The following is a 27,377-nucleotide window of genomic DNA, read 5'->3' as shown; positions in this document are numbered from 1 at the left end:
GATTGCATTGCTATCCTTCAAAACTTTTTTTTATATAACATTCACACTTTAGAGATCCGCGAAATTAGTAGGTACGGTGCCAGTGGGTTCGCCTTCAGGTGTCTATAGACAGCGTTGGATGACAAATTGCATACATGTTAGTCATTGTGGATCATTTGAATGACAAATACAAGTGTGCACTTACAACATAGGCATTGGATAAACCACCATCAACGCGGAAATCAGTGCCTGTAACAAAGGAACTCTCATCGGATGCCAAGAAGAGTGCACCATAGGCTTGCTCAATGGCCTCACCAAATCTGCCCTGAGGCACATGAACCAAGCGACGCTGCTTCTTTTCCTCTGTGTTTAAGAAATCCATCAGCAAGGGAGTACGGATAGGACCAGGACAGAGTGAGTTGAATCGAATGTTCTCACGCGCATGCACCATAGCAAGTTCTCGACTATAGGAAAAATACAAGTCAGTGCTGGCGCTATATTTCCCAGCTTGTTTAGTTACTCACGTCATGGCCAACACTGCGCCCTTGGATGCGGTATCTGTATAGTGAATGTATTTTCAGCGTATGGAGACTAGAAATTAGAGTTTGAAACACTTACAGGCTAATTGAGGGGTGGCAGCACCCATCAATGCAACGAAACTAGCTGTATTGATAATAGATCCACCTCCACTCTTACGCATGGCGATGATAGCATGTTTGCAGCCAAACCAAACGCCCTTCACGTTAATGTCCATGGTCAGGTTCCAGATGCGTTCTTCTGTATTGAGGGCATTGTCGTCCTCTGGGTGCATGATGCCTGCATTGTTGAACATGATGTCGAGTTTGCCTTGATAAACAGCATGAGACTTTCTGCAGCATTTGAGCGTCGCCCATTACCTACCATATGCCTCCACTGCCTTTTCTACCAGGGCCTTGACCTGATCCTCTTTGGAGACGTCTGCCTTGAATGGAATAGCGACACCACTGCCGACGAGTTCAGAGATCTTGGTAACCGTGTTTTGGACGCCCTTTTCATTCACATCAGCACATACTACTTTGGCACCTTCTTTGGCAAACAAGACTGCAGTTTCAAAACCAATACCACTGCACTACACGGTCAGTATGCCAGTTGCCGGCAGAGATTCCTCACTTACCCAGCAGCACCTGTCACAATAGCCACCTTACCAGAGAGTCTTTGTCCTGTCATTATTAAAATACGTATAGAGATATAAAGAAAAAAGAAGAAAAAGAGAGATAGAAATCAGGGTTTCATTTTAGGCTTTATATAAGCCTGTTTCGATACGTGTGTGTGTGTGTGTGTGTGTGTGAGAAAAATGGACGTATTCCGGCGATACATCAAGTCGTAAGTTTGATGTTTATTTGGCAGACAATCATCGATTTATTTTAGCATTGGTGACAAACTCTGATGGTAGCACCGTTTTAGACACACATGTGCCTTATCTTGTTTGATTTGGGCTGTTTAGACGCTTTTCTCGGGTTCCACAAAGGGATAGCGTTACACTACTAGAAACAAACTTATTTTGCATGAGAAAAAGCATGGTACGTTTTATTAGCCATTATCAGCCTACACATAGGCGACCTTGTCAATGCCCAAACTACATCTGACCTGCATCAATGCCACCAGCTCCTTGATGGCCTCTTCCAGGATGACCACATTATTCAACAGCATGGAGAGGGTAATTTCAGTGCTCTTATCAAGGCGTTTGGGACGTGATGGATCGGCTGTCTTGGGCGCAAACGTGTGCTCGTCTTCGTCATTGAGATCCAGAATGGGCTCCTCCTTGTCATTAACAAAATTGGAAGGGAATAAAGGCTGGATACGCATCGTTGATGTTTTTCTCACGTGCATGGTCAGGGGAGACATGGGGTTGTTGAGTATGACATTCATGTTGACAGATGGAACAGGTGGCGGTTGTGCGGAGATGCGAGGGCTTGAGCCCAGTGCTGTCGACGCGGACGAAGAGGGACTCAATACAGGCGTGTAAGGGTCTGTGGAGAGCGATGGTCGCAAGATGGACGGTCTTCTGTTCAAGATACTGGTATTCAATTGCTGTGCTCGATGACTATTCATAGAGGTAGAAGTGCTACTGGATGGTGATACAATTCGTTTATCGAGGAAAGACACTTCTCCAGCAATAAGGGCATTGCGACGCTCCTCCAATAGCTTATCAAATGTCTGGATCTCTGATCTGTAGTAATCCACTTGCTGTGTCAAGGTGCGCAACAGTGTGAAGAAGGGTGGGTAGGACTTGAAGTAGGTGGGGATTGTCTTTTTGCTGGATTCTCTCTCTGCGCCAAAGTCAACGGAGCGATCATCATCGTCGTCGTCATCGTCCACTGGTGTGCTTGTCTCAAAACTAGCGTAAATGTCTTGTCGGCGTACCTTGGTTTGACTGACAGCTGGCTGGCCATCTGAATTCAAGACCAAGACATCATCTCGGTTGGTGCGATCGCTTTCACTGAATGCGATCCAGCCTTCGAGGCTACGATATGGACACAGAGCCAAGGCAGAGATAACACCCGTTAATGCTAAATTGAGTTCCGAAGATTGAGTAAAGAAATGGCTCAGTAAGCTCAGCAAGATTTGCATGAGGGGATCAGTCGATCTGACTCGATGTCGTACAAGTGAGCAAGGCTTGATGCTGTCTTGTCTGCTCTGTCTGGCTCTCTTTTCATTCTCGTCTTCCACGTCTCTCGTATCACGCTGACCGTATTTGAAGCTTCTTCTACGCTTGGCTTTTGGTGGCTCTGCTCTTCCACGCACGCGATCGTCAGCTGCATCGCCAACAGGTCTTGAATTCTGATAGCACCAGTCATTATCAAGGGTCATCTCGACATCACGCAGGTAATCTTCATATCCGCAAGCAAGCACATCCTCAGCATGCGCAGCATCGATAGCAATAATGAGCGAAAAGTAGAGCTCAACTTCGCGCAGATGGTGGGATATGATGATGGCGTTTTTGGTGGTATCGGGCGTGATGGACAGCAATCCAAGAGAGTAATGGCAGTGCTGTGTTATCAAGGTCTTGAGCAGTTTGAGCGTGGCAATAACGGTGGTTTGGGAGTTGGATTTAAGGCGACTAAAGATGAGATCCTTCAGTGTAAAATGAGTGGACGATCGGTTGGGCGAGGCTGTATTCTCATTGTTGCCAATGTCCAGTTTCTTGATGCCTGTCAGAATACCGCTGGCGGCCTCTTCGTCGTCCATTAGATAGCCCACCACCACCTTGGACAGGTCATCTTGTTGCAGTGTTTGCAGTATCAAATCAATGTAGCTAATGACAGCAACGGACGATCCATCCATGTCGGAGCACTCTAAAATAGATGGATACAGGATATTTTCCAAGAATATAGTGCGTACGCTGTTCAAGAGCGATATACAGATGGCGGGATTGGGGCAACGAGTGAGTACATCCTGACAAAACTCGAGCAACTTGAGGAATGAGTCCAATTGATACTTGAATTCTGGTGAATTGGAATATTCTGCACCAATGCCCACAGGAAATCGCATGCTGCTATTGCCGTCTTCCAAGTTGTCTTGTCCTAGTAGATAGGATGTTGGATTCGAGTAGATTTGCTCGATTTCATCTCTGACAATCAATTTCCTGGGTAGTTGAGAATACAAAGCACCGAGTCCAGCGGCCATGATTGTTGCAAAATCAGATTCCAGTATAAAATCGCCCAATTGACCGTCTGCCATCTCCATCAAGAACAGCAATCCAGTGCGTGCATAGTCGCCCGATCTTCCTTCACGATGCACAAAACGCAATAGATACGTAAACAGCAGGAACTCGTATTCGTGTGGTTCAGCTGCTGCTGTACTCGTTGCCTCGGATAGCATGGAAGACGGCAGTGCTGCTGTTGTTGTTGCTGTTGGGTGATCGGCGGCTGTGTTCTTCTGCGGTGTTGTCAGCCAGTGTTTGTCGTGGAAAAAGACATTCAACAAGGCCGGGAAACCATGGATCTTGGAGCAGATGGTGTACATCAAATCCACTAAACTGTCGCTGTAAAGCTCGCTTTGTCGATCATCCAAAACACAGAACCGTAAAAGCTTGATGGTGGGTTTGTGGACTGCATTGTGCACTAAAAACCGGTCGTCCAGTAGCTCAATCAAGTTGTTGATCATTTGAATGGCTTCACCACGAATACCAACTGGATAATCTGCTTTCTCGGCTGTCGTCACAAGGTATTGCAGCACTCCATGCTTCAAAAAGTACTCCATGCATAGGCCAGTTGTATTGTCTTCCTGTCTTGCTTCTTCATCTACAAGTAAATCTACCATTTGCCGTAATTTGGAAGGGATCTCGGTTTGCTGGACATGTATATTGGCTTTTCGATCATCCATGACAAAGATATTCTACAGGATGCTACCTGTCAATGCTTCTGAAACTTGACCAGAGGTGTACCTCTACTTACATGGACGTACTCCCAATACTTGTGGAATTTAGCAAGTTGCATAGCACTGGTAGGTGGTGCCTTGGGAGGTGCTATACGCTTTTTGAATTTGGCAAAGTAATCCATCTTCGGCGTTGAGTAATCAAAAGAAGGGGCACCTGGGGTATCAAAGCGGGATGAAAACAAGAAGGTAAAAGGATGAGCTAAACGTGTGCTTTACGAGAGAAAGAAGAAGGTATAAAGGACCTGGAAAAACTCGTGATACAATTTATAAGAGTGAGGATTTCAACAAGATGAAACTGTCTTTTAAATTGCTAAATTAATTGAAGGAACCAGCAAAATGTATTGCCATCCAGCTATAGAGGCTTTCCATTCCTGCAGCATTCTTGAATTTATGCTGAAATCTGCATATTAAATGTAGCATATCGCTTTCAGCATCCAAGTGTCTGTAAACCATTCAAAAAGGGAAGCGATCATAGTCCCATCTCAATAAAAAGATGACTCAAGATCAAAGCATCCAGGCCTTTTGATTTGTGTTTAGAACTCTCTTCAAGCTAGATTTTTATTCGGAATCACGCTTGAATACTGTCATTAGTATAGCACTGCGGACCAGATGTTGGTAGGAGCTGCCATATCAAATGTGATTTCTGACATGCTTCAGGCATCGCACTCGTATACGTCAGATTTCGACTTTTTGGCCTTTCGTCATCAAGTGAGAGCCTATATAAACGACCTGTAACTGTGTATCTGACTTTGTTATGAGCACCAGGTCTGTATCAATGGGATCCATTTGTAAACGAGCAGAGAACATGCCAACATGACCTCTGGATGCTCTAAAATATGCAAATCACAGCGAAATTAGAATGCATTTGAGCAGTAATTTCTCGTGTTACAAGCCGTTTGAGACTATCAGAATAGCATCAAACCATTGCTCTCGTCTAGCACTTACTTCCTGATACCTTTGCTCAACTTTTTTGGGAATCGTCAAAATTTGACCAAAAAAACATGAGGGATAACCTCATGGATTTTGACGAAAATCAAACGATCGCGTGTTTGGCCACAAAAATGAAGACTTCTACTATGGCATATATTGACTCAAAATGTTTGTATCGATCCAAAGCAATCCCTGAAACTTTGTTTGTAAGAACTTGATAGGTAGGATTCTGACATTTTCGACAAAAACGTTAGTTCATATTTTCTAATTTTGCTCTTTAAATTTATTCAAAACACTTTTTATGAGTAACAACATCGGATGCAGCTTGAAAAGTACTTCCAGGATGTATTAGAAAGCATAGGGCAATCATCAACATTTACATAGTCAATCTAGCAACATAAGTGAAGGAAGTTGATTTTTGATCAAATCTGTCCAATCTGGAGTATATCTCAACCGGGGGGTTAAACGTCTATGGATTGATGGCAATAGCGATGCCATCCTTACCATGAACGTAATAGACATTTTCGAGGCTCATAGAAAAAGGGTTGCGAATGAAAAAGCTCTCTACTTTTGCCTTGCTACTTTTTTTTTTTTGCGTATCTTAATATCCGATAGATATAATCGTTGCAACGTGCCCACTTCAATGCGAATTTTGAGGCTAGATGCTTTATTCAAAACAGCGTGTGCTATTTGCAACGTGAACCCTAGATTTACAGGTCGTGCAAGCGCTCTGTACTGAAAGTGTCGTTGTTAGGTTTCAACATTCACGCATATCAAATTACATTGGTGCCTAGTGTAACTTTTGGTGTGTATCAAGCGAGATTTTCCTTAGTCAAGCTCATTCGCACGACATTTTAAAGTTTATGCTTCAAATCACTCAACTATTCTTTTCACTCACATATATTATATATAAGCAACTTCTCTGTCTTTCTTTTTTTTTTTTTTTCTCTCCCTTTCCCTTCTAAAACTTGCACATTTACTATGACAAATACCAAAGACAGAATCCAATCAATTGCAAATCATTTGGATCCTACCAACTCGACCAAGGATGAAGCTCTTGAGAAATCAGAGTGGAAAGTAAATGCAATGGCATGGCTTTTTAATGGGTATCGTCAACTCACACCCTTGATAGAATGAAATTCTCGAAATCAGACGTCGTCAAAAACAGAATCGCACAGCTGATACCAACGACAGAGGATACATCCGGCAGAAAACAACTGGCAAATTATGGGTGCGTGAACGTATTGATGCCTTCCTCGACCATGACAGTTTCCTTGAAGTGGGAAGTGTTGCTGGCAATACAAAATACAACAAAGATGGCAGCGTCGAAAGTTATACAGCTGCCAATTTCGTTGCCGGCAAAGGCAAAGTCGAGAATAGAGATGTGATTGTGGCTGCTGATGATTTTGCTATTCGTGGTGGTCATGCAGATGGTGCCGTGTGGGGCAAATCGGTAAGGCACACGAATGATTTCCATCAACGCAGCTCATATTGAGACTTGATCCATGCATTTTAGTTGTACGCAGAGCAATTGGCTCGTAAATTAAAGATCCCAATGGTAATTCAAGCTACAGATCGCTCAATAGTCAGCCCTATACTGACATTCATGCTTATGTTTTAGGTCCGTTTGATTGACGGCAGTTCCGGAGGTGGATCTGTTACTCTTATGCTGGAGAAAGGGGCTACTTACTTACCACCTTTATTTGGCATGCATGATATGATTGGCAGTTTGTCTGAAATCCCTGTGTGTGCAGCTGCTTTGGGACCTGCAGTAGGCCTGGGAGCTGCTCGAGCAACATTGACTCATTTTTCGGTTGTTGCAAACGACATTGGCTCTTTATTTGCTGCTGGGCCGCCCATTGTAGCCAACGCTACTTTTGAGACAGTATCCAAAGAGTCGCTTGGTGGCGCCTTGATCCATACAGCCAATGGCACAATTGACAATCTGGCATCCAATGAACAAGATTGTTTCAATCAAATCCGTCGATTTTTGAGCTACATGCCTACCAACAACTTTGAACTACCACCATACGTAGCCACTGATGACTCTTGTAATCGTAGAGATGATGAATTGCTGTCTATTATACCCAAGCGTCGTCAAAGAATGTACCAGGTTCGAGATATCCTTACACGTGTTGTTGATCATAATTCGTGGTTCGAAATTGGGTCTCGTTGGGGAGATGGTGCTGTCTGTGGTTTAGCCAGAATGCATGGCCATGTTGTTGGTATCATCACATTCGACTGTACGTTGAAGGGAAGTGTTATTTCTGCTTCTAGCTGCCATAAGTTCCGTAGACACATTGATTTGTGTGATACATTCGGTATTCCCATTCTCAATTTTGCAGATTACGCTGGTTTTGCTGTGGGTACATTGGCTGAAAAGGAAGCGTAAGTAGATTTGGAGTCAATTTCTGATTGTGCAACTTGCTAATGTGTTTATATCAAGCACTATTCGCTATGGTTCCACACTCACAGCTGCTCTGTATCAATGCGATGTACCTTATTTCAGCGTTGTTTTACGTAAAGTATTTGGTGTAGCAGGTGCCGCTTTTGTAGACAACCGAGTTCCTAATATGCGAATTGCATGGCCCAGTGGTGATTGGGGCAGTCTACCCTTAGAAGGTGGCATTTATGTAAGACCATGTCTATATTCGATTTCAAACAAGCAACTGACTGTACATACCATAGGCTGCCTATCGTCGTGAACTGGATGAGGCAGGGGATAAACGCAATGAACTGTACGAAAAGATCATGGCTCAATTTGAAGCCGTCAGATCGCCTTTACGTACAGCCGAGTTGTTTGATATGCCTGAAATCATCGATCCTCGAGATACAAGACCAGTGTTATGTCAATGGGTGAAAATGATGTACGATCATGTGTTGCCACAAAGATTGGAGAGAACCAAGATTCAAGGACCTCGTATTTTGTATCGCCCATAGATATGCTTATTTTTTGATTCATAAACAAGACATCTTCTTGGTGACCATTTGAGCAACGTAACATTATATTCAATGGCAGTAAAACGACATCTATATTAGCTTTTTTAGCCTGTGTCTTTGAAGAAATTGTTTCTTGTTCAACACGATGCGTTAACATGTAGACTTCCAATGCAATCTAATTAAAGCAATACACCATGAACTGTCATGCTGATGCATGTTCTGCATCCGTGGTGCCAGCAGTGATATGTGAACAACTCGATCGCTGGCTTTGCCATTGATGTGCTACCACGTGTCAAGTTTGATATACATCAAAAAGGGAAACTCAATACGAGCCATTCAAACAGCTTCCTGGTTTTCGTTTTGTGGGCAATGTCTTGCAATGTGCTATACCATGATAAAATTCCAGGTTTAATGCAATCAGCATCTAACATTGCACTTGGTTACCATAGCAACAATCAAGCTGTTTTTTTAATTTGTTTCAACAACAAATCTTGAACCGATATTGTATCAATCGGATGCAATGATGCGTTGTATCCAAGGAGATTGCTGAGGCCATTTGAGAGACATTAGACAACGAGGCTACATACCATTTCTTTAGCGGGGAATCACGATTTGAAGTATGACAAAAACAACTGATGACGCTGTGTGGTTGGTCATCCCTTTTTTCCTTTTTTTCAGTACATCTTAACTGATTCTGGTCTATTTTCCCCTTTCTATTTCTTATTGTTCGTTTCCTCCTATTTTTTTTTTCTGTACCATACCTTTTTTTTTTTGTTTGAAAAAAGGAACCTTTAAAGAAAATACAAAGAGAAAACGGTGTAGATATAATTTACCATGGCAACCTCCGAATTGAAATCAAACAGGGCAATCAATAACAGCAGCAACAGCACTAGTAACAATAATCATAGTAGCAGTAGTAGCAGTAGTAGCAAGTGTAGCAGCAGTAAAGAGGTAAATGCCAATGCAAATGCTCATGGTGGATGTACAGAGGATTCTGCGCCTGAACCCCACATACCTATTGCACCCACATCGCCAAATTATCCACCTTATGGTGCTACTACTGCTGCATACATGGACCCAAATCAAAATTATGATCCTTCCGCTGATCCTGCTGTCAATTACACAACGTATGTTTATCCTTTAAGCCCACAATTCTCTGTTCAGTACTATCATGATTTCTCGAACGGCTATCAAAGCTATCCTGGTTCTCCATCATTGCATCCTCAATCGCCTCCTATCAATCCTACTAGTCCACCTTTTAGCCCCAACTTTCAATATCAACAAGGTATAGCTCTCTCACCACCAACTCATGCTTACATGCTGCCACCTCACTCTGCTCAGCCTTTCCCTCCTCTTCATATCTCTTCACCTGTGTTAAGCGGCACCAGCTCGATTCCTGGCTCTCCTCCTCAACACTACTTGCCGGGACCTTATATTATCCAAACCTCTCCAGATAATAGAAGCAACCACAATAAAAAGCATCATCATCAACATCAACCACAACATCAGCATCATCCACATCAGCAACACATGCAACATCAACATCATCAGCATCAATTACATCAGCAGCAACAGCAACAATTGCAGCAACAATTGGAGGCTGAAGTGAACTCATATCACACGCATAACATTTATGTTCGTGGATTGTCTTCATCAACTACAGATGAATCATTTTTGGAAATGTGCCAAGTGTAAGTGCTTTTCTTAATTTGGAATGTATCAAAACAACCATTTAAAACCCTTTTGCTTAGATATGGCAGCATTGCTTCTTCCAAAGCAATTATTGACCAAAAATCAGGTGAATGTAAGGGCTATGGATTTGCCATGTTCAATAATGAACAAGAATGTGAGGAAGCGATCGAGGGCTTGAACAAAGCCGGTCTTCAGGCGTCTTTTGCTCGAGTTGGACAGGTAAAGTCAGATGTATGAGAGACACACATTTATATATGAGCTGAAACGTGCTTTATAATAGGAATCCTTCAGCTCCAAACTTCGCCATCTTCAGGATGAGACCTCGACCAACATTTACATTTCTAATTTACCCTTGGATACATCGGAACAGGTAAATTCAGACAGGCGTGATCGAAGGTTACTTTACTCATTATAATGCAGAAACTGGAGGAACTGTTCCACCCTTATCAGACCATTTCCAACCGCATTTTGCGCGATCCGCAATCTGGTATGAGCAGAGGTGTAGGTTTTGCCAGATTGACCGACAGAGAGGCTGCTTCGGCCATCATCGAGAGATTCAATGGACACACGATTGAGGGATCATCGGCACCACTTCAAGTGCGTTTTGCTGACTCTCCTGCTCAAAAGAAGTTGAAGAATCAGACAGCCAAACGAAAGATGGTCAGACCTCGTGAGTTCCCACCCATGGCAGCATTCGCCATGAGACCTATGATGCCTATTACTCCAGAAACCATGCTGGGCATTGCGCCTGCTGTTTCGACTTCCACATCTCTTCATCATCTTCCTCAATATCACCCCTCACAGTAAGTGTGCAGAATCTACAGAAATGGCATTTGAGTCTAAGTTTGGATTTAGATTTGCAGCACACATTGTACCGCAGCACCAACAGCAGCAGAGACATCCTGTCAACCATTATCCTCCAAAGCAGGATGAGGATGATAATCTGGCACAAGACTTTGAGAGTAAAATCAACATCTCAGAATCTCCTGCTGTTACAGCTACAACAGACTGATACACTCTATGATTTTTTTTTTTTTTTTTAATAATAATAAAACTTTTTTCTTTCTTGCTAATCAACTTATTTATTCTCGATAAACGAGTTTTTATACTTTGCAGGAGCATTGTCTTCATCGAAATCTTCTTGGGCCCAGAAGGGCAATTCTGTTTCGTATTCCCAGCCATTGCAAGAGTACTTCCAAGCATGCAAAAATATGCAAAGCTGGTCATAGTTTTTACCAAAAACAAGAGATGCACTGCATTCTTGACATCTTGTATCATCTAATTCTTCTATGGATCCATCAGCAAGTGTTGTGGGTGCTATTGCTGCTGCTGAATCAGGGTCATCCCATTCCTCCATAGGAGAGTATTCAAAGAGTTTGTCTACCAAGAGTCGGGCGTCCTTTTCAACCATTCTTTCGCCGGGTCGCATCCATGGTGACCAAGATGTGCCATTGCCATACAACGGATCATTGGAAATCGGATATCCCAGATATCTGAGATGAACTCGAATTTGATGTGTGCGACCTGTCAAAGGTTTACATAGGACCACACTCGTCTTGCCGTTGAAACTGAGACGTTCAAACTTGGTGATGGAAGCCTTTCCCTCATCATGCACGTAGTTGATGGACATTTTGTGCGAAATACATTTGATGGGTGCCTCGCACGTAATTTCACTACTATAGCTTTGTGACTATAAGCTCGATAGAAGCACTTTCTCGCACTTACTCTGGAAATTTGCCATCCACACGACACACATACTGCTTTCTGATAAGACCAGCAGACATTTCTCGTTCGATTTTCTGTGCACGAGCTGAATTTTTAGCGATTAGCATGAGTCCCGAAGTAGGTAGATCAAGTCGATTGGCGGCTACACACAAGACACAGATGAGAATATGTTATATAATGGAATCCCCATAGCCACTTACGATAAAGCTTGGGTATATTGCGCTCCTTTTTTAAAACATGCACAATTGTGTTGTGTCTATAGCGTCCTGCTGGATGAACTGGCATGCCTCCAGGTTTATCAACAACGAAGAGATCTTGATCCTCATAAACAATCTTGATGGGCTGATCTGTACAAGGCGGTTCGTGTCTATGAATCTTGTGTCCTATCACATCGCCGTTTTTGAGAACTGCATCCACTGTAACATGGTTGCCGTTGATTGTAAGTAGCCCTCTTTCAATTGCATAGCGCTACATCATCAGCATGTCAGTACATCAGATCGAGCAGAGCTGCAGACACTTACATAGTAATCTTCGCTACGATCTCTAAATTCGGACGCAAAAACATCCAACAATGTACGGCCCAACCAACGACCCTTTGCAAATGATTTGTACTCGAAATAATAGGGCTTCACTTTGCGCATTTCTATACACTGCTTGTCAGTAAGATTGTAAGTCAAGCGTTGTTGTGTCGTCAGGTACCATCTTCAAAGAAATATACAGCAGTGTGCATATCATCCACCTCTCTAAAATCATTGCTCTTTCTTCTACGAAGTCGTTTCTCGGGTGGGATCTCTTTTTGCTTTGCAGCAAGCTTTGCAGCGACATAGTGAGGGTTTTGCTCTGCCATTCGTCTCTTTCTGGCTGCTCTCTCTTTGCTCGTCTCCTTCTTTTCCGGCTGTCAGTTGTGAATTAATGAGCCGTGCTAATGGATTAGCTGTCAAGGTTTACCTGTTCAGGGGCCTCTTCTTGAGTCGTTTCTGCGACAAGCCCTTCAAGCCTTTGTTGGTCTAAATGTTCCTTTAAATTCATATGAAAAGAAGAAAACAGTTGAAACAGAAAAATGAAAAAGGAAATAAATCAGCAATTTTTTTGTAGGAGACATGTCAATCAGGGCTAAAAAAGCCACACAATTCAGCTGCTCTCACAAGCACATTACAAGCACAAAACAAGATGAACGAACATGGTGTTATTTGCATAACGAGTGATTTATTTTAACGATGGATACAAAAAAGTAAATTGACGAACGATAAAATAAATGGATTGTATATGTAAAAAGGCAATTTAGAAAACAAGAGCGGCACCCTTGGTCTTCTTATCACCACCCAATTCGAAGTGCTTACATCTCTTGATGGCGAGTTGCATCTTGTACTTACAGGCTACATCAAAAAGTCGCATCAATACCAAAATCCATTATATAAAGCACTTGCTAGTTACTTACCAGTACACTCAAGACGGAGGACAATCTTCTTGGTAGTCTTGGCCTTCTTGTGGAAAACGGGCTTGGTTTGACCACCATAACCGGATTGCTTACGGTCGTAACGTCTCTTACCTTGAGCGAAGAGAGAAGCCTTACCGGCCTTGTATTGAGTGACCTTGTGAGGAGTGTGCTTTCTGCACTTGGAACCCTTACAGTAGGTGTTACGGGTCTTGGGAATGTTGACCTAATGATATAGCAATGCGATTAATACAACCAGATCTTGTTGAAAATTGCATCCAATCCCCAATAGAAAAAAAATCAATCCATCCACTAGATAATCTACATCCATCTCTCCCTCAATAGCAATCCATTCATTGTATCATTCCATCTATCTATCTAGTCCATCTTCCCCAACATTGCCGTGTATAGTGATTTTCAGATGCTACATACCATTGCGAAAGGAGAGAGGGGGTACTACATGGTTTACACGATTTGCGAGTATTATTAAACCTCGAAAAAATCGTCTGGGCTGCCCCGAGTGATCCATTTGTTTAAACTCAATTTTTTTTTTTCGACATTTGTTCGCGACCAAATCAACCAGCATCCGGATGGTGATTGGATTGAACCAGACATCTCGTAAGCTGGCCGTGTCTGTTTGTTACTGATGGGTAATACGCATGGTGCTGTTTTGTATAGAACTTAACTGAGCTTCAGCGAATCCGGAAAGCGTAATAGTCGTTTGTATCGACATGTATGTCTTCGTTAGATGGGCATTGCGAATAGCTTATTTACGTTTCTGAGCAACTGGTCAAGTAGACGAAAACCCTATCAATTTAAATAGCATTACTCGCAGTGCTTACTACGTATATATTTGACATGTGCATAGGTGTGATGATGGGTGCGAATAGAATTTAGAATGGTACACTTTTAGATTATGTCGACGTTATATGAAATGAACATCATGCTCACCGAGTCAATCTTCTTCACATAAAGCTATGGATTGGAGTAAACTGGATAATTTTACATGAATCAGTTCAAAATGTTCTCTTCACTAATGATTACTAACTTATCGACCTTGATGAATAAACATGCCCCCTTTAACCAGAACGATATGAAACTAATCTTTGACATGTAACATCACTCGGCCACAAACGTCAAAGTTAATCAAGCTCGTTTTTTTTTCAAATAACCTTTCGTAGCCCTCTCTAAGCAAACAAGGTTGGCAATCCATGTAGCATGTACAATTTGAAGAAGGGCGATAATTTGGCGTTTGCCATCTTCATGAGCAATTTGCAACAATCTAAACGATGTATTGATACACAAAATGCACGGCAATAACATGACTAACAATCTATGGTATGCTGTGGTACGTTTCAATTCGAAATCTTCTTTTCAAATGCTCCCAACAACATTCATTACCTGTGGAAGAGGGATAGGAGAGGTGGCAAATGCGTTTGAGAGCCAAAATCGATTTAGAGTCCGCTCAGTATTTCCTTCCTCATTTGCTAATCTTTGATCGAAACGCAACTTCCTCGACTTATTTTATCAAATTCGACTATAAACTGGAATGGTCATTCCAAACCCCTTTATGTTTTCTTGGAGTACTTTTCAGAGCGCATCTAACGGTGTTACTCATAAGAAGTGTTTTGAATAAATTTAAAGAGCAAAATTAGAAAACATGAACTAACGTTTTTGTCGAAAATGTCAGAATCCTACCAATCAAGCTCTTACAAACAAAGTTTCAGGGATTGCTTTGGATCGATACAAACATTTTGAGTCAATATATGCCATAGTAGAAGTCTTCATTTTTGTGGCCAAACACGCGATCGTTTGATTTTCGTCAAAATCCATGAGGGATACCTCATGCTTTTTTGGTCAATTTTTGACGATCCCAAAAAAGTTGAGCAAAGGTATCAGGAAGTAAGTGCTAGACGAGAGCAATGGTTTGATGCTATTCTGATAGTCTCAAACGGCTTGTAACACGAGAAATTACTGCTCAAATGCGTTCTAATTTCGCTGTGATTTGCATATAATCGAGCAGCATCAGGCAATTTCAGTTTAATGTAGGCCCGTACATGAATCGCTCTCATTTATATTGATATTGAGCACCGTAGAATAGTCAAGCCCATCGTTTTAGCTCGTTCCTGGGTGTTTTTTTCTACATACAAAGGGGAAGTTATATAGTAAATTCAATATAGAGGAATAAATAATGGTATATTAAATGCACAATACACATGTCAAGAACTTGCCGAAAGAAAGGCGTGCGTAATATGACCTTTGTCTATTGCGTTGAGTTACGAGAATTCGTTTCAACTCTTGTATACATCACAGTTAAGAACACAATCTCATTTCTAAGTGGCTTGACTGTATCTGTCGTTTGAAGCCGTCGCAAGCAGCATATTAAAACTTCCTTTTGAAAGGATCTTAACAGCTACTGCGCATTTTAATGAGCTAAGGAAACAAACAGCTTGTATACTACTAAAAGCTGGCTTGTAGAAAAGAGATATCGTGTATCTGCCTTCAAAGCCTCTACAAATACGTCAACAAGCATGCTTTTTTAGGTCTGATCATGTTGATACTATACACATCTGTCAGTTTGTCCCCAATATTCGGATTCTCACATAATGAATCACATTTCCTGCAACGTATCGATCAAAGTAGCAACTGAATTACGTCGTCTCATAATTTGATGGAATCTACACTAGCTACTTCGCTGTGTACTGCACATAAGGATAGGACTTTCACAGCCATGTACTACTATGTAGTTTAGTACTCTAGAGTAGCAACAGAATTTATCTTCTCATTCGTTCATCATCATGTTCAATATAAAACTCCTTAACGTTCTACAGCATAAGACTGAGTATATTGAATTCCAACCAAACACATGACAAAGGAATTTGTCATTTGACATCTGTCATAGATGTGTACAAATTTCTCTATTGTTCTTTTTTGAGGCTGATTATCAATCCTTTTCATTTTAATTTATGAGAGACAGCATAACGAATATAGTTGATAGAGTGTAGAGAAAGGAGCTTGCTCCGCTTCAACATCGATAGTAGTACATTCTTAAAGGGAGCGTCCAAGATTCGTCATTTCTAAAGCTCTTTCGAACAAAAAGGAACTCTTGAGTCAGATGTATGTATCGAGCAATGCCCTGGCACAGCACGATTGGTCTCGTTGTATAAGTTTGGCGCTTGGAAATCTGTTTGAAATTGGAACATTTCGACATTTGCAATTCTTCGTAAACCCGCTGCTACTAAATTGTTATCTTTCAGCCGATCAAAATGTTGCCAACAAGAGATACTTGACACACTATCGAACCCATCAACTCGCATTAGAAGAGTGATTTCATCTTGAAGATTAAAATAGACACCATAGACGATTGGGTCTACTGATTATCTGTGTATGCATATGTATTACCCAGATAGGCTTCTCGTCCCCCAACTCATCACCCCTGAGGACACCTATTGTAACAGGTCATATGAGGAGAATTAGACATTGGCGTGTCATTGGCTCAAATTTGTCAAAATGATGCCATCATGATGTTTGATGCACTACTGTGATTTGTAAAAGAGAACACTTGACGTGTGGATAGAAGCGTATATATGTCTCATAAAAGGACATACTTCTAGATCGAATCCTGGATGTATAGAAGCAGTATTAGAAAAGGTACATGCAATCTTGGCAAGAATGTCAAAAAAAAGCCAAGAATTACTAAAATGCATATGGTAAACATTGGCTAAACAGATTATCAACACTAGTGAAACTGTCTTCTTTTTGTAACACTTGCTTGAATTATTTAAACGAAAGTTACTACCAATGAAATTATAATTCAGTTTCTCTTGGTGTGTTGGGAATAAGATGTATGAAAATTCAGATCATAAAGACATGCATAATTTTTGTACAATCACATTACCTAGTTTGGTTCACATTTGATGGTGCACGGCCAAGTCGACCTTTTTAGAAAATACAGGTGGTATTTTTTATTAATCCATGTACGAATTGCTGTGTAAATTTGATTCAAAAACCATGACAAACTATTTCAGTCCAAACAAGTACATTGCACACTCAAACCAATAACAAAAATTACCCCTGTTTTTTTTTTGATCTGATTTGATTTGATCTGCTTTGAATGATTTGATCCCAAGAAAAAGTTTTTTTTTGGCACATATAGAATAGGCATTTGATACTGAAAGACATTTGGCTTCTATCCGTTGGAGCAGTGTAGTGATAGATAACTCGTCATTTGAAAGAAGTACATGCAATCTAACTTTTCTTACTGTATCTCCGTGGATGTCGCTTTCATCCCCCGTAAATTTGACCTTTCCATCTAACTGTTTGTATTGCGCGGACTTACTAGTGCGAGCGATTAATAGAGTTATAATGATGAAAATGAGGTAGTCGTTGTACGATAGGTGATGTGCAATATAGAAGCTCTAACGATGAATAAAGCAATTTTATATTCCATATAGTGTTCTTGCATTTTTCTCTGTCTTTCGACTCGTTGAAAAAAAACTAGATACCCTGTATAAATTGCGTGTCTAGATGAGTGTATACACAATCGAACAAGCGAAAGAATACAGAAGAACAATATTATATTTAGATGTGGTTCCCCAAAATGGTATGTTTTAGAAGGTGAACGGACACCTAATTCAATATAAAATCAACATGATAGAGACCAACTTCTCGAGATCGTCAACTAGTTAACAAATCGATGATTTGAACAAAGTTATACTAAATAAATGTGATGAAACGGGGGAGAAGATTAATATTTAGCTTGTGGGTAACACAGTGGGTTAAAGGCGAAATATTTTACACATATAACAGAAGTTCGGAAAAAGGTAGGGGTCAACAAATGAATACTACATATGGGGGATAAGTGGACATCTTTAGCAAACGAAGTGAAGATCAGAGAACATACAACACTTGGCCGATTCCGATAACCTGCTAAGCGTATGGGGACTATCTGGAATAGTAAAGTAAAAATGAGGATTTGATTGTTGGTTTTTTGGGGGGTATCACTGTGTGTATAGCCATATAACAAAAAGGTACGACGGTACAACAACAACAAACAGTGCATGCAAATATGCTGCCCGTAATTACCAGCTCGAGAAATGTATATATTTTTGATAGCAAGTAGATAGCCACTTTAGCAAAGTACATAGAAGATGTCGTTTTCTAGAAGAATCAATCATCACACTAACAATAGGTGGGATGAGACATGGTTTCATTTGTCTATATTTATAAAAACCACGAAAATCCCTACTACAATCACAATCGCTGCAAATGTGTTTAGCTCAAAAATGTCAAATTATGAGTTACCCAGTTTCTGATCAAGCAGTGCAAGAAAACTTCGATCGATCAAAATTTCTACGATTGGATCAGTTTACACGACAGCAAATGCTTTATATAAGTTTAAACATGTTTTTGTGTTTTATTTCATAGAAGAGTTGAGAATATGTATATATAAAAAAATCAAGGAAAAGCAAATAAATATTTATAATAGTAACAACAAGTATGGGGTTTTTGCGCTTGTAAAGTAATATGTACATTTGACAAAATGAACTTGTACTATATACACAAACTCACACACAAAGATGAATGTCATATTCCAAACGTAACAAACATAACATGTGTGAGTATATCTTGTGTAGACGTACAACTCATTTTAGATTAGAGATGGTGTTCTCATGACTCAAGACAAGTAGAAATCATGACCCTGATGACCGCCGCTTTGATGGCGTTGATGGGGCTGTTGTGGATGGTTGAAATGATGATAGTTTATGTTTGCAGTAGGATAATTAGCGTAAACTAGACAACATGATTAGACATTGCAGTGATATATCTATTGACATACATGTACTTACGACTTGTGATTGAGGCTGATGTGGTTGCGGCTGTTGTTTCAGATGGTATATAGTAAGGTGCAAGTAACATGGGATGAATATTATCAGCATATAAATCGTACAACATGTTGGTATTGGATGGCGCTGAAGGAGATGTCATATCAAAGTAGTTGTGGGTATTATTAGCTTGGTTATTAGTAGTAGAAGGGTATGTTGTGAGTAGGGATGATTGTAGATGACCATCATCAATAGGTGACCAGGGGGAGTCGATGAGAGAGGCAGCAGGTGTATTTAGCAAAGAGGCAGCACTAACAGTGACATTATACACGGGTAAGTTTTGAGTTTGGTTACTCACAGGGATGGTAGTTGTTGGGCTGGAGACAGTGGTAGCGCTAGTAGCAGTAGCCATAACCGTAGCAGTAATAGGAGTAGCAGTAACAGGCAATGTCTTTGTTTGCTTGACCATCTTCTTCTTCTTTTGTTGATGCCCTACAGATGTGGCAACGACAACAGGATGATGCTTATTGTTGCCTCGCATAGCCTCAGGGGTAGGTGGAGGAGATAGTTGTGGGTCAGAGACAGCATTAGCTTTTCGTTTGCGAGAAATCTTCACTTGTTCTTCTTCTTCTTCCTTGGCTATTAAAGTAGATGTTTTGCTAGCATTGTCGTTGTTATTGTCAGTAGTCTTCTTGGGAGATGGGGTAGTGGAGGAAAGATCAGATTCAGTAGATGTGGAGTCCTGATCAGCTATTTGCTTCTTTAATTGATTGCTGGATGCTTCTGCTTGTTTTCTAAGCTTCTCGTTCTCTAGACGTAACTTTTGGATCTCTGAGGTATATGTTGTCTCTCTCTTTAGACTAGATGAAACTGCGTAGATGTTTAGTCGATATTGATCATCCATGCCTTTAAATGATTTGCCTTACCAAATTCGAGAGATTTTGCTACAATCATTGTCTTGCTGGGTCGACGAACAGTTTGAAGTGATGGAAGAGCATGTGCAAGCTGTTGAAATTTGACATTGAGATGTTCACGGCGTTGTCGTTCCAAGGCGTTATGTGCAGATCTTCTGTCATTGTGAGCAGATACGTCACTGTTTGTTTGGTGTAAAAGTGTGAGTTATTCATGCGTAAACAATGGTTTGATTTTTTTTTTCATCCACGTACCTTTCATCTAATGTCATATTGGCAGATAGAGTCATACCTTTTGATTTGTTTAAATGGGTTAGTATACAAAATCACAAAACAAACGTTGTGTTTGATTTACCGAAAAATCCATTGTTTGGATTTCTCAAGGATTGACCATTAGTGGTGATTCTGAACTTTTCCGAGGGCATGATGGTATACAGATCAAGGTAAAGGGGAGAGTATATATTGAATAGCGACAAGGTAAAACAAGGGAAAAAACAAGAAAGAAGTGGGGTAGATGTTATAAATTTTGCAATCTTTTTATATGTTTTTGATGGGGGGGGGACCGTGGATGTGGGGGGAGGTGAGGGGGAAAGGGGGGGGGAGAAGATGAGGAGACATAAGGGGGGGGGGTCTTCTTTAAAGTTTATAATAACACACAGGAAATGCGAGGTGGGGGGGGATCTTAACGAGCACGAAGAAGAAAGGAAATTACAATACATTGTAAGTGTCCCGATGTAAAATATCTCGTAACACAACAGTTATTATAAAATCTTGAAGGAATAATTAGTGATCAACAAAAAAGTTATTTCTTGATGCACTCTTATTTTAGACATCTTGAAATATTCCTTCCAAATTGAAGTAATACGCCCGGATTTACAGTATTATTTCTCAAATACGGCGTTTTTATATTATCACAATTGCTATTCCTGGAAGCAGGGCGAAAATATCATATTTAGATCCACAGCTTGACATTACATTGGTCTACTCTAACGCCACTGTTGTTGTATCTATATAAAAATACATGGCATAGCATCTGTATCCTAGAGATGATAGCCCATGCCATATTTTTGTATTGTTTTGACTAGTATATATTTGTATAAAAAAATGTATGCATTACTACCATGTTACTACATACATGCATTACATGTAGAGTATACCAAGCGTAGTAGTCATGGCAACAGCAGCAACAACAACAACAACAACAACAACACACGTCTAATGTAATGTATCTCTTTATCAACTAATTTTACATGGAAATCTTGCATTTTATTTTATTAATTTATATATTAATGGAAGAAAAAGAACGAGTGCTCTACAATTTCATCTTTTATATATATGAATTTCGCAGCGATCGATCTCTTTTTTCATAGTTTGCCTGTGGAGAACAATACAATGAAATAGCGTTAAACTTTTTTTTTGTGTACCCATAAGCTAGCAGAATGACAAAATTTAGGCAAAATTAAGCGTGAATTATAATCGTTTTTAGTTATCAAAATGCTATCATAGAGTTTGCATCATGAGGTATTTAAGGAGACAGATAGTCTATGAAATCAGACAAGGGGTCGAGGTTTGGGGCGTTCATGCTGATGCCTTTTTTTTTTCTTACGGTATATTCTTTATCATAACATCCAGCCTCTTTATTATCTTTAGATACTTTCTTTGTATGTGACATGAAAGGAGTGATGATGATTGTACTCTTACACATATTTTTCACCCCCAAAATCACCTACATTTAATGACAGATTTCTCTTGCTAGTAACACATTGCGCAACCCATGCATCTCGCTGTCGTTATACAAAGATAATATTCAACGATTTGTAATAGTATAAAAAGAACAAGTTATTGTGCGTATAATATACTTTGAAACCTTGATTTAACTACATGAAACCAATAACTAGAAGCCAATATATAAATACATAAACTATATCATCTCAACAGGTGTGTTCGTGTGAATAAATTGCACAGTTTACCCCCTTTTTTAATTCTTATTAAATTACACAAAACATATGTTTTTGGTTAAAAATCTAGGTGCGCGGACGCAGTGGTTGATTTTTTATTCATCAGGAAAACCTCCAAATCCTAGATTGGTACCAACCATCTCTCTTTCCCAGAATTGTAACATGTATTGATCCACATGTCCCACATTCAGTTGCATATTATCGTCATCGTCATCTTCATCACCATCATCGTCTTGTTCTTGCTCTTCTTGCTGCTGCACTGGTGCTGCTGTCGTTAGATCTGATGGGGCTGCTTCTTCCATGACAACATCGCGGTCTTCTTCCTCTTCCTCGGCTTCAGCCTCAGTATCGTTACAAACACTGGTTTGTCTTGTGGGCGTAGCACTCATCGTGGGTGTGAATGGCGATGCTGGCCCAGATGGAGTGTCACTCATCATTTGACGATTCTCATCAAACTCGTTCTCATCCATGTTCAATTCCTTTCCAGCAGCAATAGCAGCAGCGGCATCTGACTCATCTTCTGCTTGTAACAGAGCCTGTTCATAATCAATCGCCTTGGTGTTACTACTGTTTTGTATGGCAGGCCCAGAACCAACCACCTCAGGTAAATCTTTCCACCACTCATTTTTGTTGAAGTAATCGTCGGTAAAATCACCTTCTTGGATGATCACATTGTCCAGCATTCTATCAAAGAAGGAGGATCAGTGAAAAAAAAAACATTACATCAGCTAATCCTTTAGCTTTACCTCTTCTGATTTGCCTTTTTAAAGATGTTTTCTTCGATCGTAAACTCAGTAACAAATCGATAGATATGGACATCTCTTGTTTGACCGATACGATGCGCTCTATCTTGACACTGCTTGTCCATGGAGGGGTTCCAGTCCGAATCGTAAAAGATGACTGTGTCAGCACCTGTCAAGTTGATACCAAGACCACCACTACGAGTCGACAGGATGAAGCACATAATACGCTTGTCATTATTAAAGTGCTCTGTCATGACTTGACGTTGTTCCACCTTGGTTGCACCATCTAGACGCAAATAACGATAACCATGCATATTCAAAAAGGTCTCTAAAACGTCCAAAACGCGAGTCATCTGTGTAAAGATTAATGCGCGATGACCACCAGCTGCCAAAGTGCGCAAGAGTTGATCTAGTTTCTGCAGCTTACCGCAATCGTACTGCAATAAACGTTTGTCTGGAAATGCGATTGACAGCCTAGACTCGATTGGATGAAAAATGTCATTCTCTACACTGGTTGCTGATCGTAGCAACTGCATTTGCGTGCTGTCGGAAAGCTGCTGTGGCCATGGCTGAACGGTTCTTCTGTCTACATTCATGACCACCTTGGGTGTAACAAAGCCAAACTGTTCCAATATATGCGCATTATTGTTGATTCTGTCCTTGTAGCTAGAAACAGCGTGATACACTGCCTCGCATTGATCGAGATACTGTTTGGGATTATGCGAAAACATGTACTTGATGGAAGGTGATAACAGGGCAAGTAAGTTGGCATCGTAGAGAGGTCTTTGAGCGCACCGAAAGTGATTTACATAGTGTATCATCTGCCATCGACTCACAGCATGTATGTGCATTTGCATTTCTCGATACTTTGCATATCTCTTGAGATCTTGGTAATGACTAGTGGATGTAATAGCACGCGATTCAGCTACTGAGATGCGCTTTTGATGATTGGCGATTTTCGTCATGATGTGCTTGGTGGCTTCTAGACGCAGTGTGTCATCGGCCACGGTTTGACTAAGCACCTTGTTTTGGTTTGCATCTGTAATGACGAGATTCAGAAACCCGAGATTCACCTGGTCGCGTGTCGTCTTGAGGGGCAGGCGTTTGCGAATCATTGTTTCCAAGCATTGGCCGTGAAACTGGACTTCATCATCCATGGCGAAACTAGTCAAAATGGGGCGTTCTTCAAACAGATCAGGGTGGTTGCATACTTTGCGCAACTGCATCAAGCAGTTGATGATGCTGAGAAAGTTACCGCTGGCCAGCGTCTCTCTTGTCTTGCCACGACCCATGAAATCATCGTACAGGTAGCGCTGACGCTTGGAAAGCCGGCAGTAGACAATATGCTCGTGCTTCTCTGGCATTTGCTTCTCAACATCGGCCTTGAGACGACGTAATAAGTAAGGGCGAAGCACAGTATGAAGCTTTTGAATAGCTGCGCGTGATTCCTCATCCATCCCTGGCTGCTGTTGCGCATTGTTGCTCTCAATCATGCGATCGACGGGATGCGAGAACCATTCTTGAAATTCCTTGAGGTTGGCAAACCCGATAGGCATATCCTGAGAGACGCCATTGGGCATCAAAAAGTACAAGAGCGACCATAGTTCCATTAGATTGTTTTGCAGTGGCGTACCTGTCAACAGCAGACGACGCCTCGAGTTAAAATTGAGCAGTACTTGCCAGCGTTGAGACCGAAAGTTTTTGATATGGTGGGCTTCGTCAAGAATAAGGTATTGCCACGCTTTGCGACGAAACATGTTTTGATCCTGGAGCACCAGTTGATATGAGGTGATACACACATGGAACGCATTGTCCTTGGACCATCCGATTCTCTTTTCCTTACGTTGCTTGGGTGAGCCATAGTAGGTCATAATCTTGAACCCGGGCAGCCATTTCTTAAACTCCATTTCCCAGTTGAGAATAACACTGGTAGGCACAACGACTAAATGAGGCCCCCACACCTGCTTCTCGCAAGCTAAATGCGCCAATAATGCAATGGTCTGAATCGTTTTACCAAGGCCCATTTCGTCAGCGAGGATACCGTTCAATCCGTTATTGTATAGACTGGCAAGCCAGTCGAGGCCAACATGCTGATATTCACGCAATGTGCCTCTCAAGAGGAAGGGAATAGGCGTATTGAAATTGCTGCTGTTTGTAGTAACTGCTGCAGCTTCCGTGGATTGGGTTGCTTGTTTGTTGTCTGTATCCTGATCGTCTGCTGACATTGCTTCGTCATTGAGTTGAGCTAGCGTGGACTCTTCTTTTTGCGTAGGTGATAATCTTCGACGCTTGGTAGCAGGCTCCTCATCTACTGATATACTGTCAGTCTCTACATCCAACGGGCGCTTGCTCGATTCATCTTCCTCTTCTTCCTCATCGTCAGCATCATTTCCGATGCTATAGTTGTACTTTTGAATCAACTGCTCCACAGTGAGATTGGCGTCATCATTCAGAGCATTTAGCTCCTCGTCATCATCTTCGCTCTGACCATCGTCTTCAATAGGAATGTCCTCTGCGTCTGATGCATCGGAGAATTCTGCGTCTTCTGCTGCAGCAACAGATGATGAAATTTCGCTTTGCAGGTCCCCATCGTCATCTTCCTCGTCAATCTGAGTGGCGTCAGTCTCAGAATTCGCTTGCTCGTTTTGCTGCATTGCGTGGTATTTTGCCATTAATTCCTCCACAGTCAAGTTTTGATCGTCCTCCAGCTCTCTTAATGCAGTCTCGTCATCTTCGCTCTCTTCTTGGTCCTCTTCAATCATGTGGTCTCTAATGTCTTCTTGGTTCTCTTCAGTTTCGCCCTGCCACATAGCGTCGTCGTCGTTGTCTGGCTCAGTGTGCTCTGCTGCTGCTTTTTGTTGCTGTCTCAATTCTTCATTACGCACATTCAACATTTGCTCAGAGTGCTCCAAGATCAGTTCCAAATGACGACGACCTTCCTCAGCTTGTTGCTCTTTTAACATTTCCTTTAATCTGGCTTCACATACACGTTCAACGACCTTCCACTTCTTCTTCACTTGGTTTGATGTCCATTTGGCCAGTCTGACAATACGCTTTTTTTCCTCCTTTTGGATACGCTCGTCTTGCGTGCGGATGTTGTCCCAGTAGCGTTCAACTGCCTTGGCACAGCGACGAGCAGCGTTGCGCTTGTACTTCTGATTCAGCTGAAAGTTGCGAGACACAGTAGCCATATCTGACAGTAAATTCTCGTGGTGTAAGGGTGGCGTATGTTTGTGTGCATTGTGTTGTTGAGGCCGTCTGTTGGCAATCTCCTTGAGATCCGGTGTGGACAAACCTCCTCTTGCTTTCAACGAATTAATTTTCTGACGCACAACAATTGCCTTCTCTACAAGAGCTTCACATGCCTCAGGTGTGATATCTTCATTTTCGTCAATGGAGATGTATGAATTCATATAGTCATCCAATGTGGCAAACTGTCGGTTTTGGCGGCGAAGACCTGTACCTGTGCTGATGGTATTGACAATCGGTGCTAAAGCTAAGCTGCTGCTGGCGTTGCTGCTACTGATGGCGGTGCTGACGTGAGGTGCATTATGAGTATTGGGTATAGTGTGTATTGATTCATAAATAGCGCTTTGAAGCAGATCAGTCAATGAAGGGTCTTGCGTAGAGGAAACAAACGGTTCCTTTGCTTTAATGAATTTCCACAAATCGTAATCTTCAATATACTAGCAACAACACATGGTCAGCACTGCATTCTGGTCTATGCCTACATCTACTCAATTTACCTGGTTGTAACGAACGTCGTTGATAAATGTATCTGGCTTATAATCAAGCATGTTCTGAAACAGCTCCAAATGGTACAACTCCTTGACAGATTTGTCGTGATTCTGCTGCAGTTTTTCCATTTGAGAAAGTCTTTGGGCTATCAAGTCATTCTTTTGCTGGTCGATGGATGAGGTGGGCTTTGGCATCAACTTGATCTTTGCATTTTTGTATAAGGGCATTGTTGGTACTCTCCTAGCAGGCTCTTGGCGTTTCCGCTTTAGTTGCTGCTGCTGCTGCTCAAGCCGTTTCGTGAGCTGCTTGTTCGTTAGTTTCGGCTTGGGTCCTGGCTTTCCTCTCGGTTTTGCATTCACTGACTTCGCTCCTACTGCTGCAGGCTTTGGTCCTGGCTTGGTTCTTGGTTTGGGTCCAGGTTTAGATCTAGCTTTCGGTGTCGCTGATGTGGCTGCAGAGGGCTTCGGACCAGGATTTGCTTTAGGTTTCGGCCCTAGTTTTCCTCTTGGTCTTACTGCTGCTACTGGTGTAGTCGATGGCGACGATGTAGATGTGGATGTGTCGCTGCTAGTTGTTCTGATTCTGCTTCGTCGACCTCCTTCGATGATATTGCATTTGTTCAAATCGCCATCTGTATCAAACAGTGATGTGGATTGCTTGGTTTTCAGTTTCTCTTCAATGAGTTTTGCTCTCTTTGACAGTTTTGGAGACGCATCAATCGCCGTTGTCTTCGCGTTTTGCTCTGTTCTCGTCGCTTCCTCCTTGTCCACTGTCGATTTTAGTTAGTTTATGCGTTGTAGAGTTTTTGTTTGTGTTATTGTACCTTGATCCACCATGAATTGACAGTATGATTGATGTCAGTACTTGAAAAAAAAAAAAAAAATGAAAAGAGCAGGAGAAAAAAAAAAGACTTTTTGCAAGTAACCTCTAGCTTGGTTTAATACAAAAACAGGAAACCCCTTTTTGAAACAACGCGTTGCTTGGTGATGCTCGTCTAGCATCTGCGGGCCCCAACTGTCAAATGCGAGCAGCCTCATTTACGCCGCTTAGCAACAGGCAGCAGTACGTCAATGTCGCAATGC

General features: G+C 41.5%; 8 protein-coding genes across 8 annotated transcripts; 2 read left to right on the top strand and 6 right to left on the bottom strand.

The window, feature by feature from the left end:
* Nucleotides 1-48: 48 nt before the first annotated feature.
* On the bottom strand, nucleotides 49-1,185 carry ATC70_013523 (uncharacterized protein; the record flags this gene model as incomplete). Its single annotated transcript, XM_064832687.1, has 6 exons — nucleotides 49-102; nucleotides 185-443; nucleotides 504-537; nucleotides 598-825; nucleotides 880-1,082; nucleotides 1,133-1,185. 6 exons carry the CDS (start codon nucleotides 1,183-1,185, stop codon nucleotides 49-51), a joined length of 831 nt encoding a protein of 276 aa, XP_064675566.1.
* A 378-nt stretch (nucleotides 1,186-1,563) lies between these two features.
* On the bottom strand, nucleotides 1,564-4,520 carry ATC70_013522 (uncharacterized protein; the record flags this gene model as incomplete). Its single annotated transcript, XM_064832686.1, has 2 exons — nucleotides 1,564-4,356; nucleotides 4,416-4,520. 2 exons carry the CDS (start codon nucleotides 4,518-4,520, stop codon nucleotides 1,564-1,566), a joined length of 2,898 nt encoding a protein of 965 aa, XP_064675565.1.
* A 1,789-nt stretch (nucleotides 4,521-6,309) lies between these two features.
* ATC70_013521 (uncharacterized protein) lies at nucleotides 6,310-8,268 on the top strand (the record flags this gene model as incomplete). The annotated part of the gene is made up of 6 exons (XM_064832685.1): nucleotides 6,310-6,405; nucleotides 6,461-6,781; nucleotides 6,845-6,886; nucleotides 6,950-7,716; nucleotides 7,775-7,961; nucleotides 8,017-8,268. The coding sequence occupies 6 exons, from the start codon at nucleotides 6,310-6,312 to the stop codon at nucleotides 8,266-8,268; spliced, it is 1,665 nt and encodes a 554-aa protein (XP_064675564.1).
* An 834-nt stretch (nucleotides 8,269-9,102) lies between these two features.
* Nucleotides 9,103-10,972, top strand: ATC70_013520 (uncharacterized protein; the record flags this gene model as incomplete). Its single annotated transcript, XM_064832684.1, has 5 exons — nucleotides 9,103-9,959; nucleotides 10,020-10,179; nucleotides 10,241-10,330; nucleotides 10,381-10,763; nucleotides 10,816-10,972. 5 exons carry the CDS (start codon nucleotides 9,103-9,105, stop codon nucleotides 10,970-10,972), a joined length of 1,647 nt encoding a protein of 548 aa, XP_064675563.1.
* A 66-nt stretch (nucleotides 10,973-11,038) lies between these two features.
* ATC70_013519 (uncharacterized protein) lies at nucleotides 11,039-12,714 on the bottom strand (the record flags this gene model as incomplete). The annotated part of the gene is made up of 6 exons (XM_064832683.1): nucleotides 11,039-11,636; nucleotides 11,686-11,827; nucleotides 11,886-12,153; nucleotides 12,207-12,328; nucleotides 12,385-12,580; nucleotides 12,634-12,714. The coding sequence occupies 6 exons, from the start codon at nucleotides 12,712-12,714 to the stop codon at nucleotides 11,039-11,041; spliced, it is 1,407 nt and encodes a 468-aa protein (XP_064675562.1).
* Nucleotides 12,715-12,966: 252 nt separating this feature from the next.
* Nucleotides 12,967-13,555, bottom strand: ATC70_013518 (uncharacterized protein; the record flags this gene model as incomplete). Its single annotated transcript, XM_064832682.1, has 3 exons — nucleotides 12,967-13,061; nucleotides 13,124-13,346; nucleotides 13,553-13,555. 3 exons carry the CDS (start codon nucleotides 13,553-13,555, stop codon nucleotides 12,967-12,969), a joined length of 321 nt encoding a protein of 106 aa, XP_064675561.1.
* A 5,242-nt stretch (nucleotides 13,556-18,797) lies between these two features.
* ATC70_013517 (uncharacterized protein) lies at nucleotides 18,798-20,281 on the bottom strand (the record flags this gene model as incomplete). Its single annotated transcript, XM_064832681.1, has 5 exons — nucleotides 18,798-18,913; nucleotides 18,970-19,815; nucleotides 19,872-20,038; nucleotides 20,112-20,148; nucleotides 20,212-20,281. The coding sequence occupies 5 exons, from the start codon at nucleotides 20,279-20,281 to the stop codon at nucleotides 18,798-18,800; spliced, it is 1,236 nt and encodes a 411-aa protein (XP_064675560.1).
* Nucleotides 20,282-21,909: 1,628 nt separating this feature from the next.
* On the bottom strand, nucleotides 21,910-27,131 carry ATC70_013516 (uncharacterized protein; the record flags this gene model as incomplete). Its single annotated transcript, XM_064832680.1, has 4 exons — nucleotides 21,910-22,498; nucleotides 22,561-26,243; nucleotides 26,304-27,064; nucleotides 27,119-27,131. The coding sequence occupies 4 exons, from the start codon at nucleotides 27,129-27,131 to the stop codon at nucleotides 21,910-21,912; spliced, it is 5,046 nt and encodes a 1,681-aa protein (XP_064675559.1).
* Between the last annotated feature and the right edge of the window lie 246 nt (nucleotides 27,132-27,377).

This window comes from Mucor velutinosus (assembly GCF_035048745.1).
Source record: "Mucor velutinosus strain NIH1002 chromosome Unknown tig00001577, whole genome shotgun sequence".
Classification (NCBI taxonomy): Eukaryota; Fungi; Mucoromycota; class Mucoromycetes; order Mucorales; family Mucoraceae; genus Mucor; species Mucor velutinosus.
Note: the sequence above shows the minus strand (reverse complement) of the source record. Positions and strands in the feature narration are given on the sequence as shown.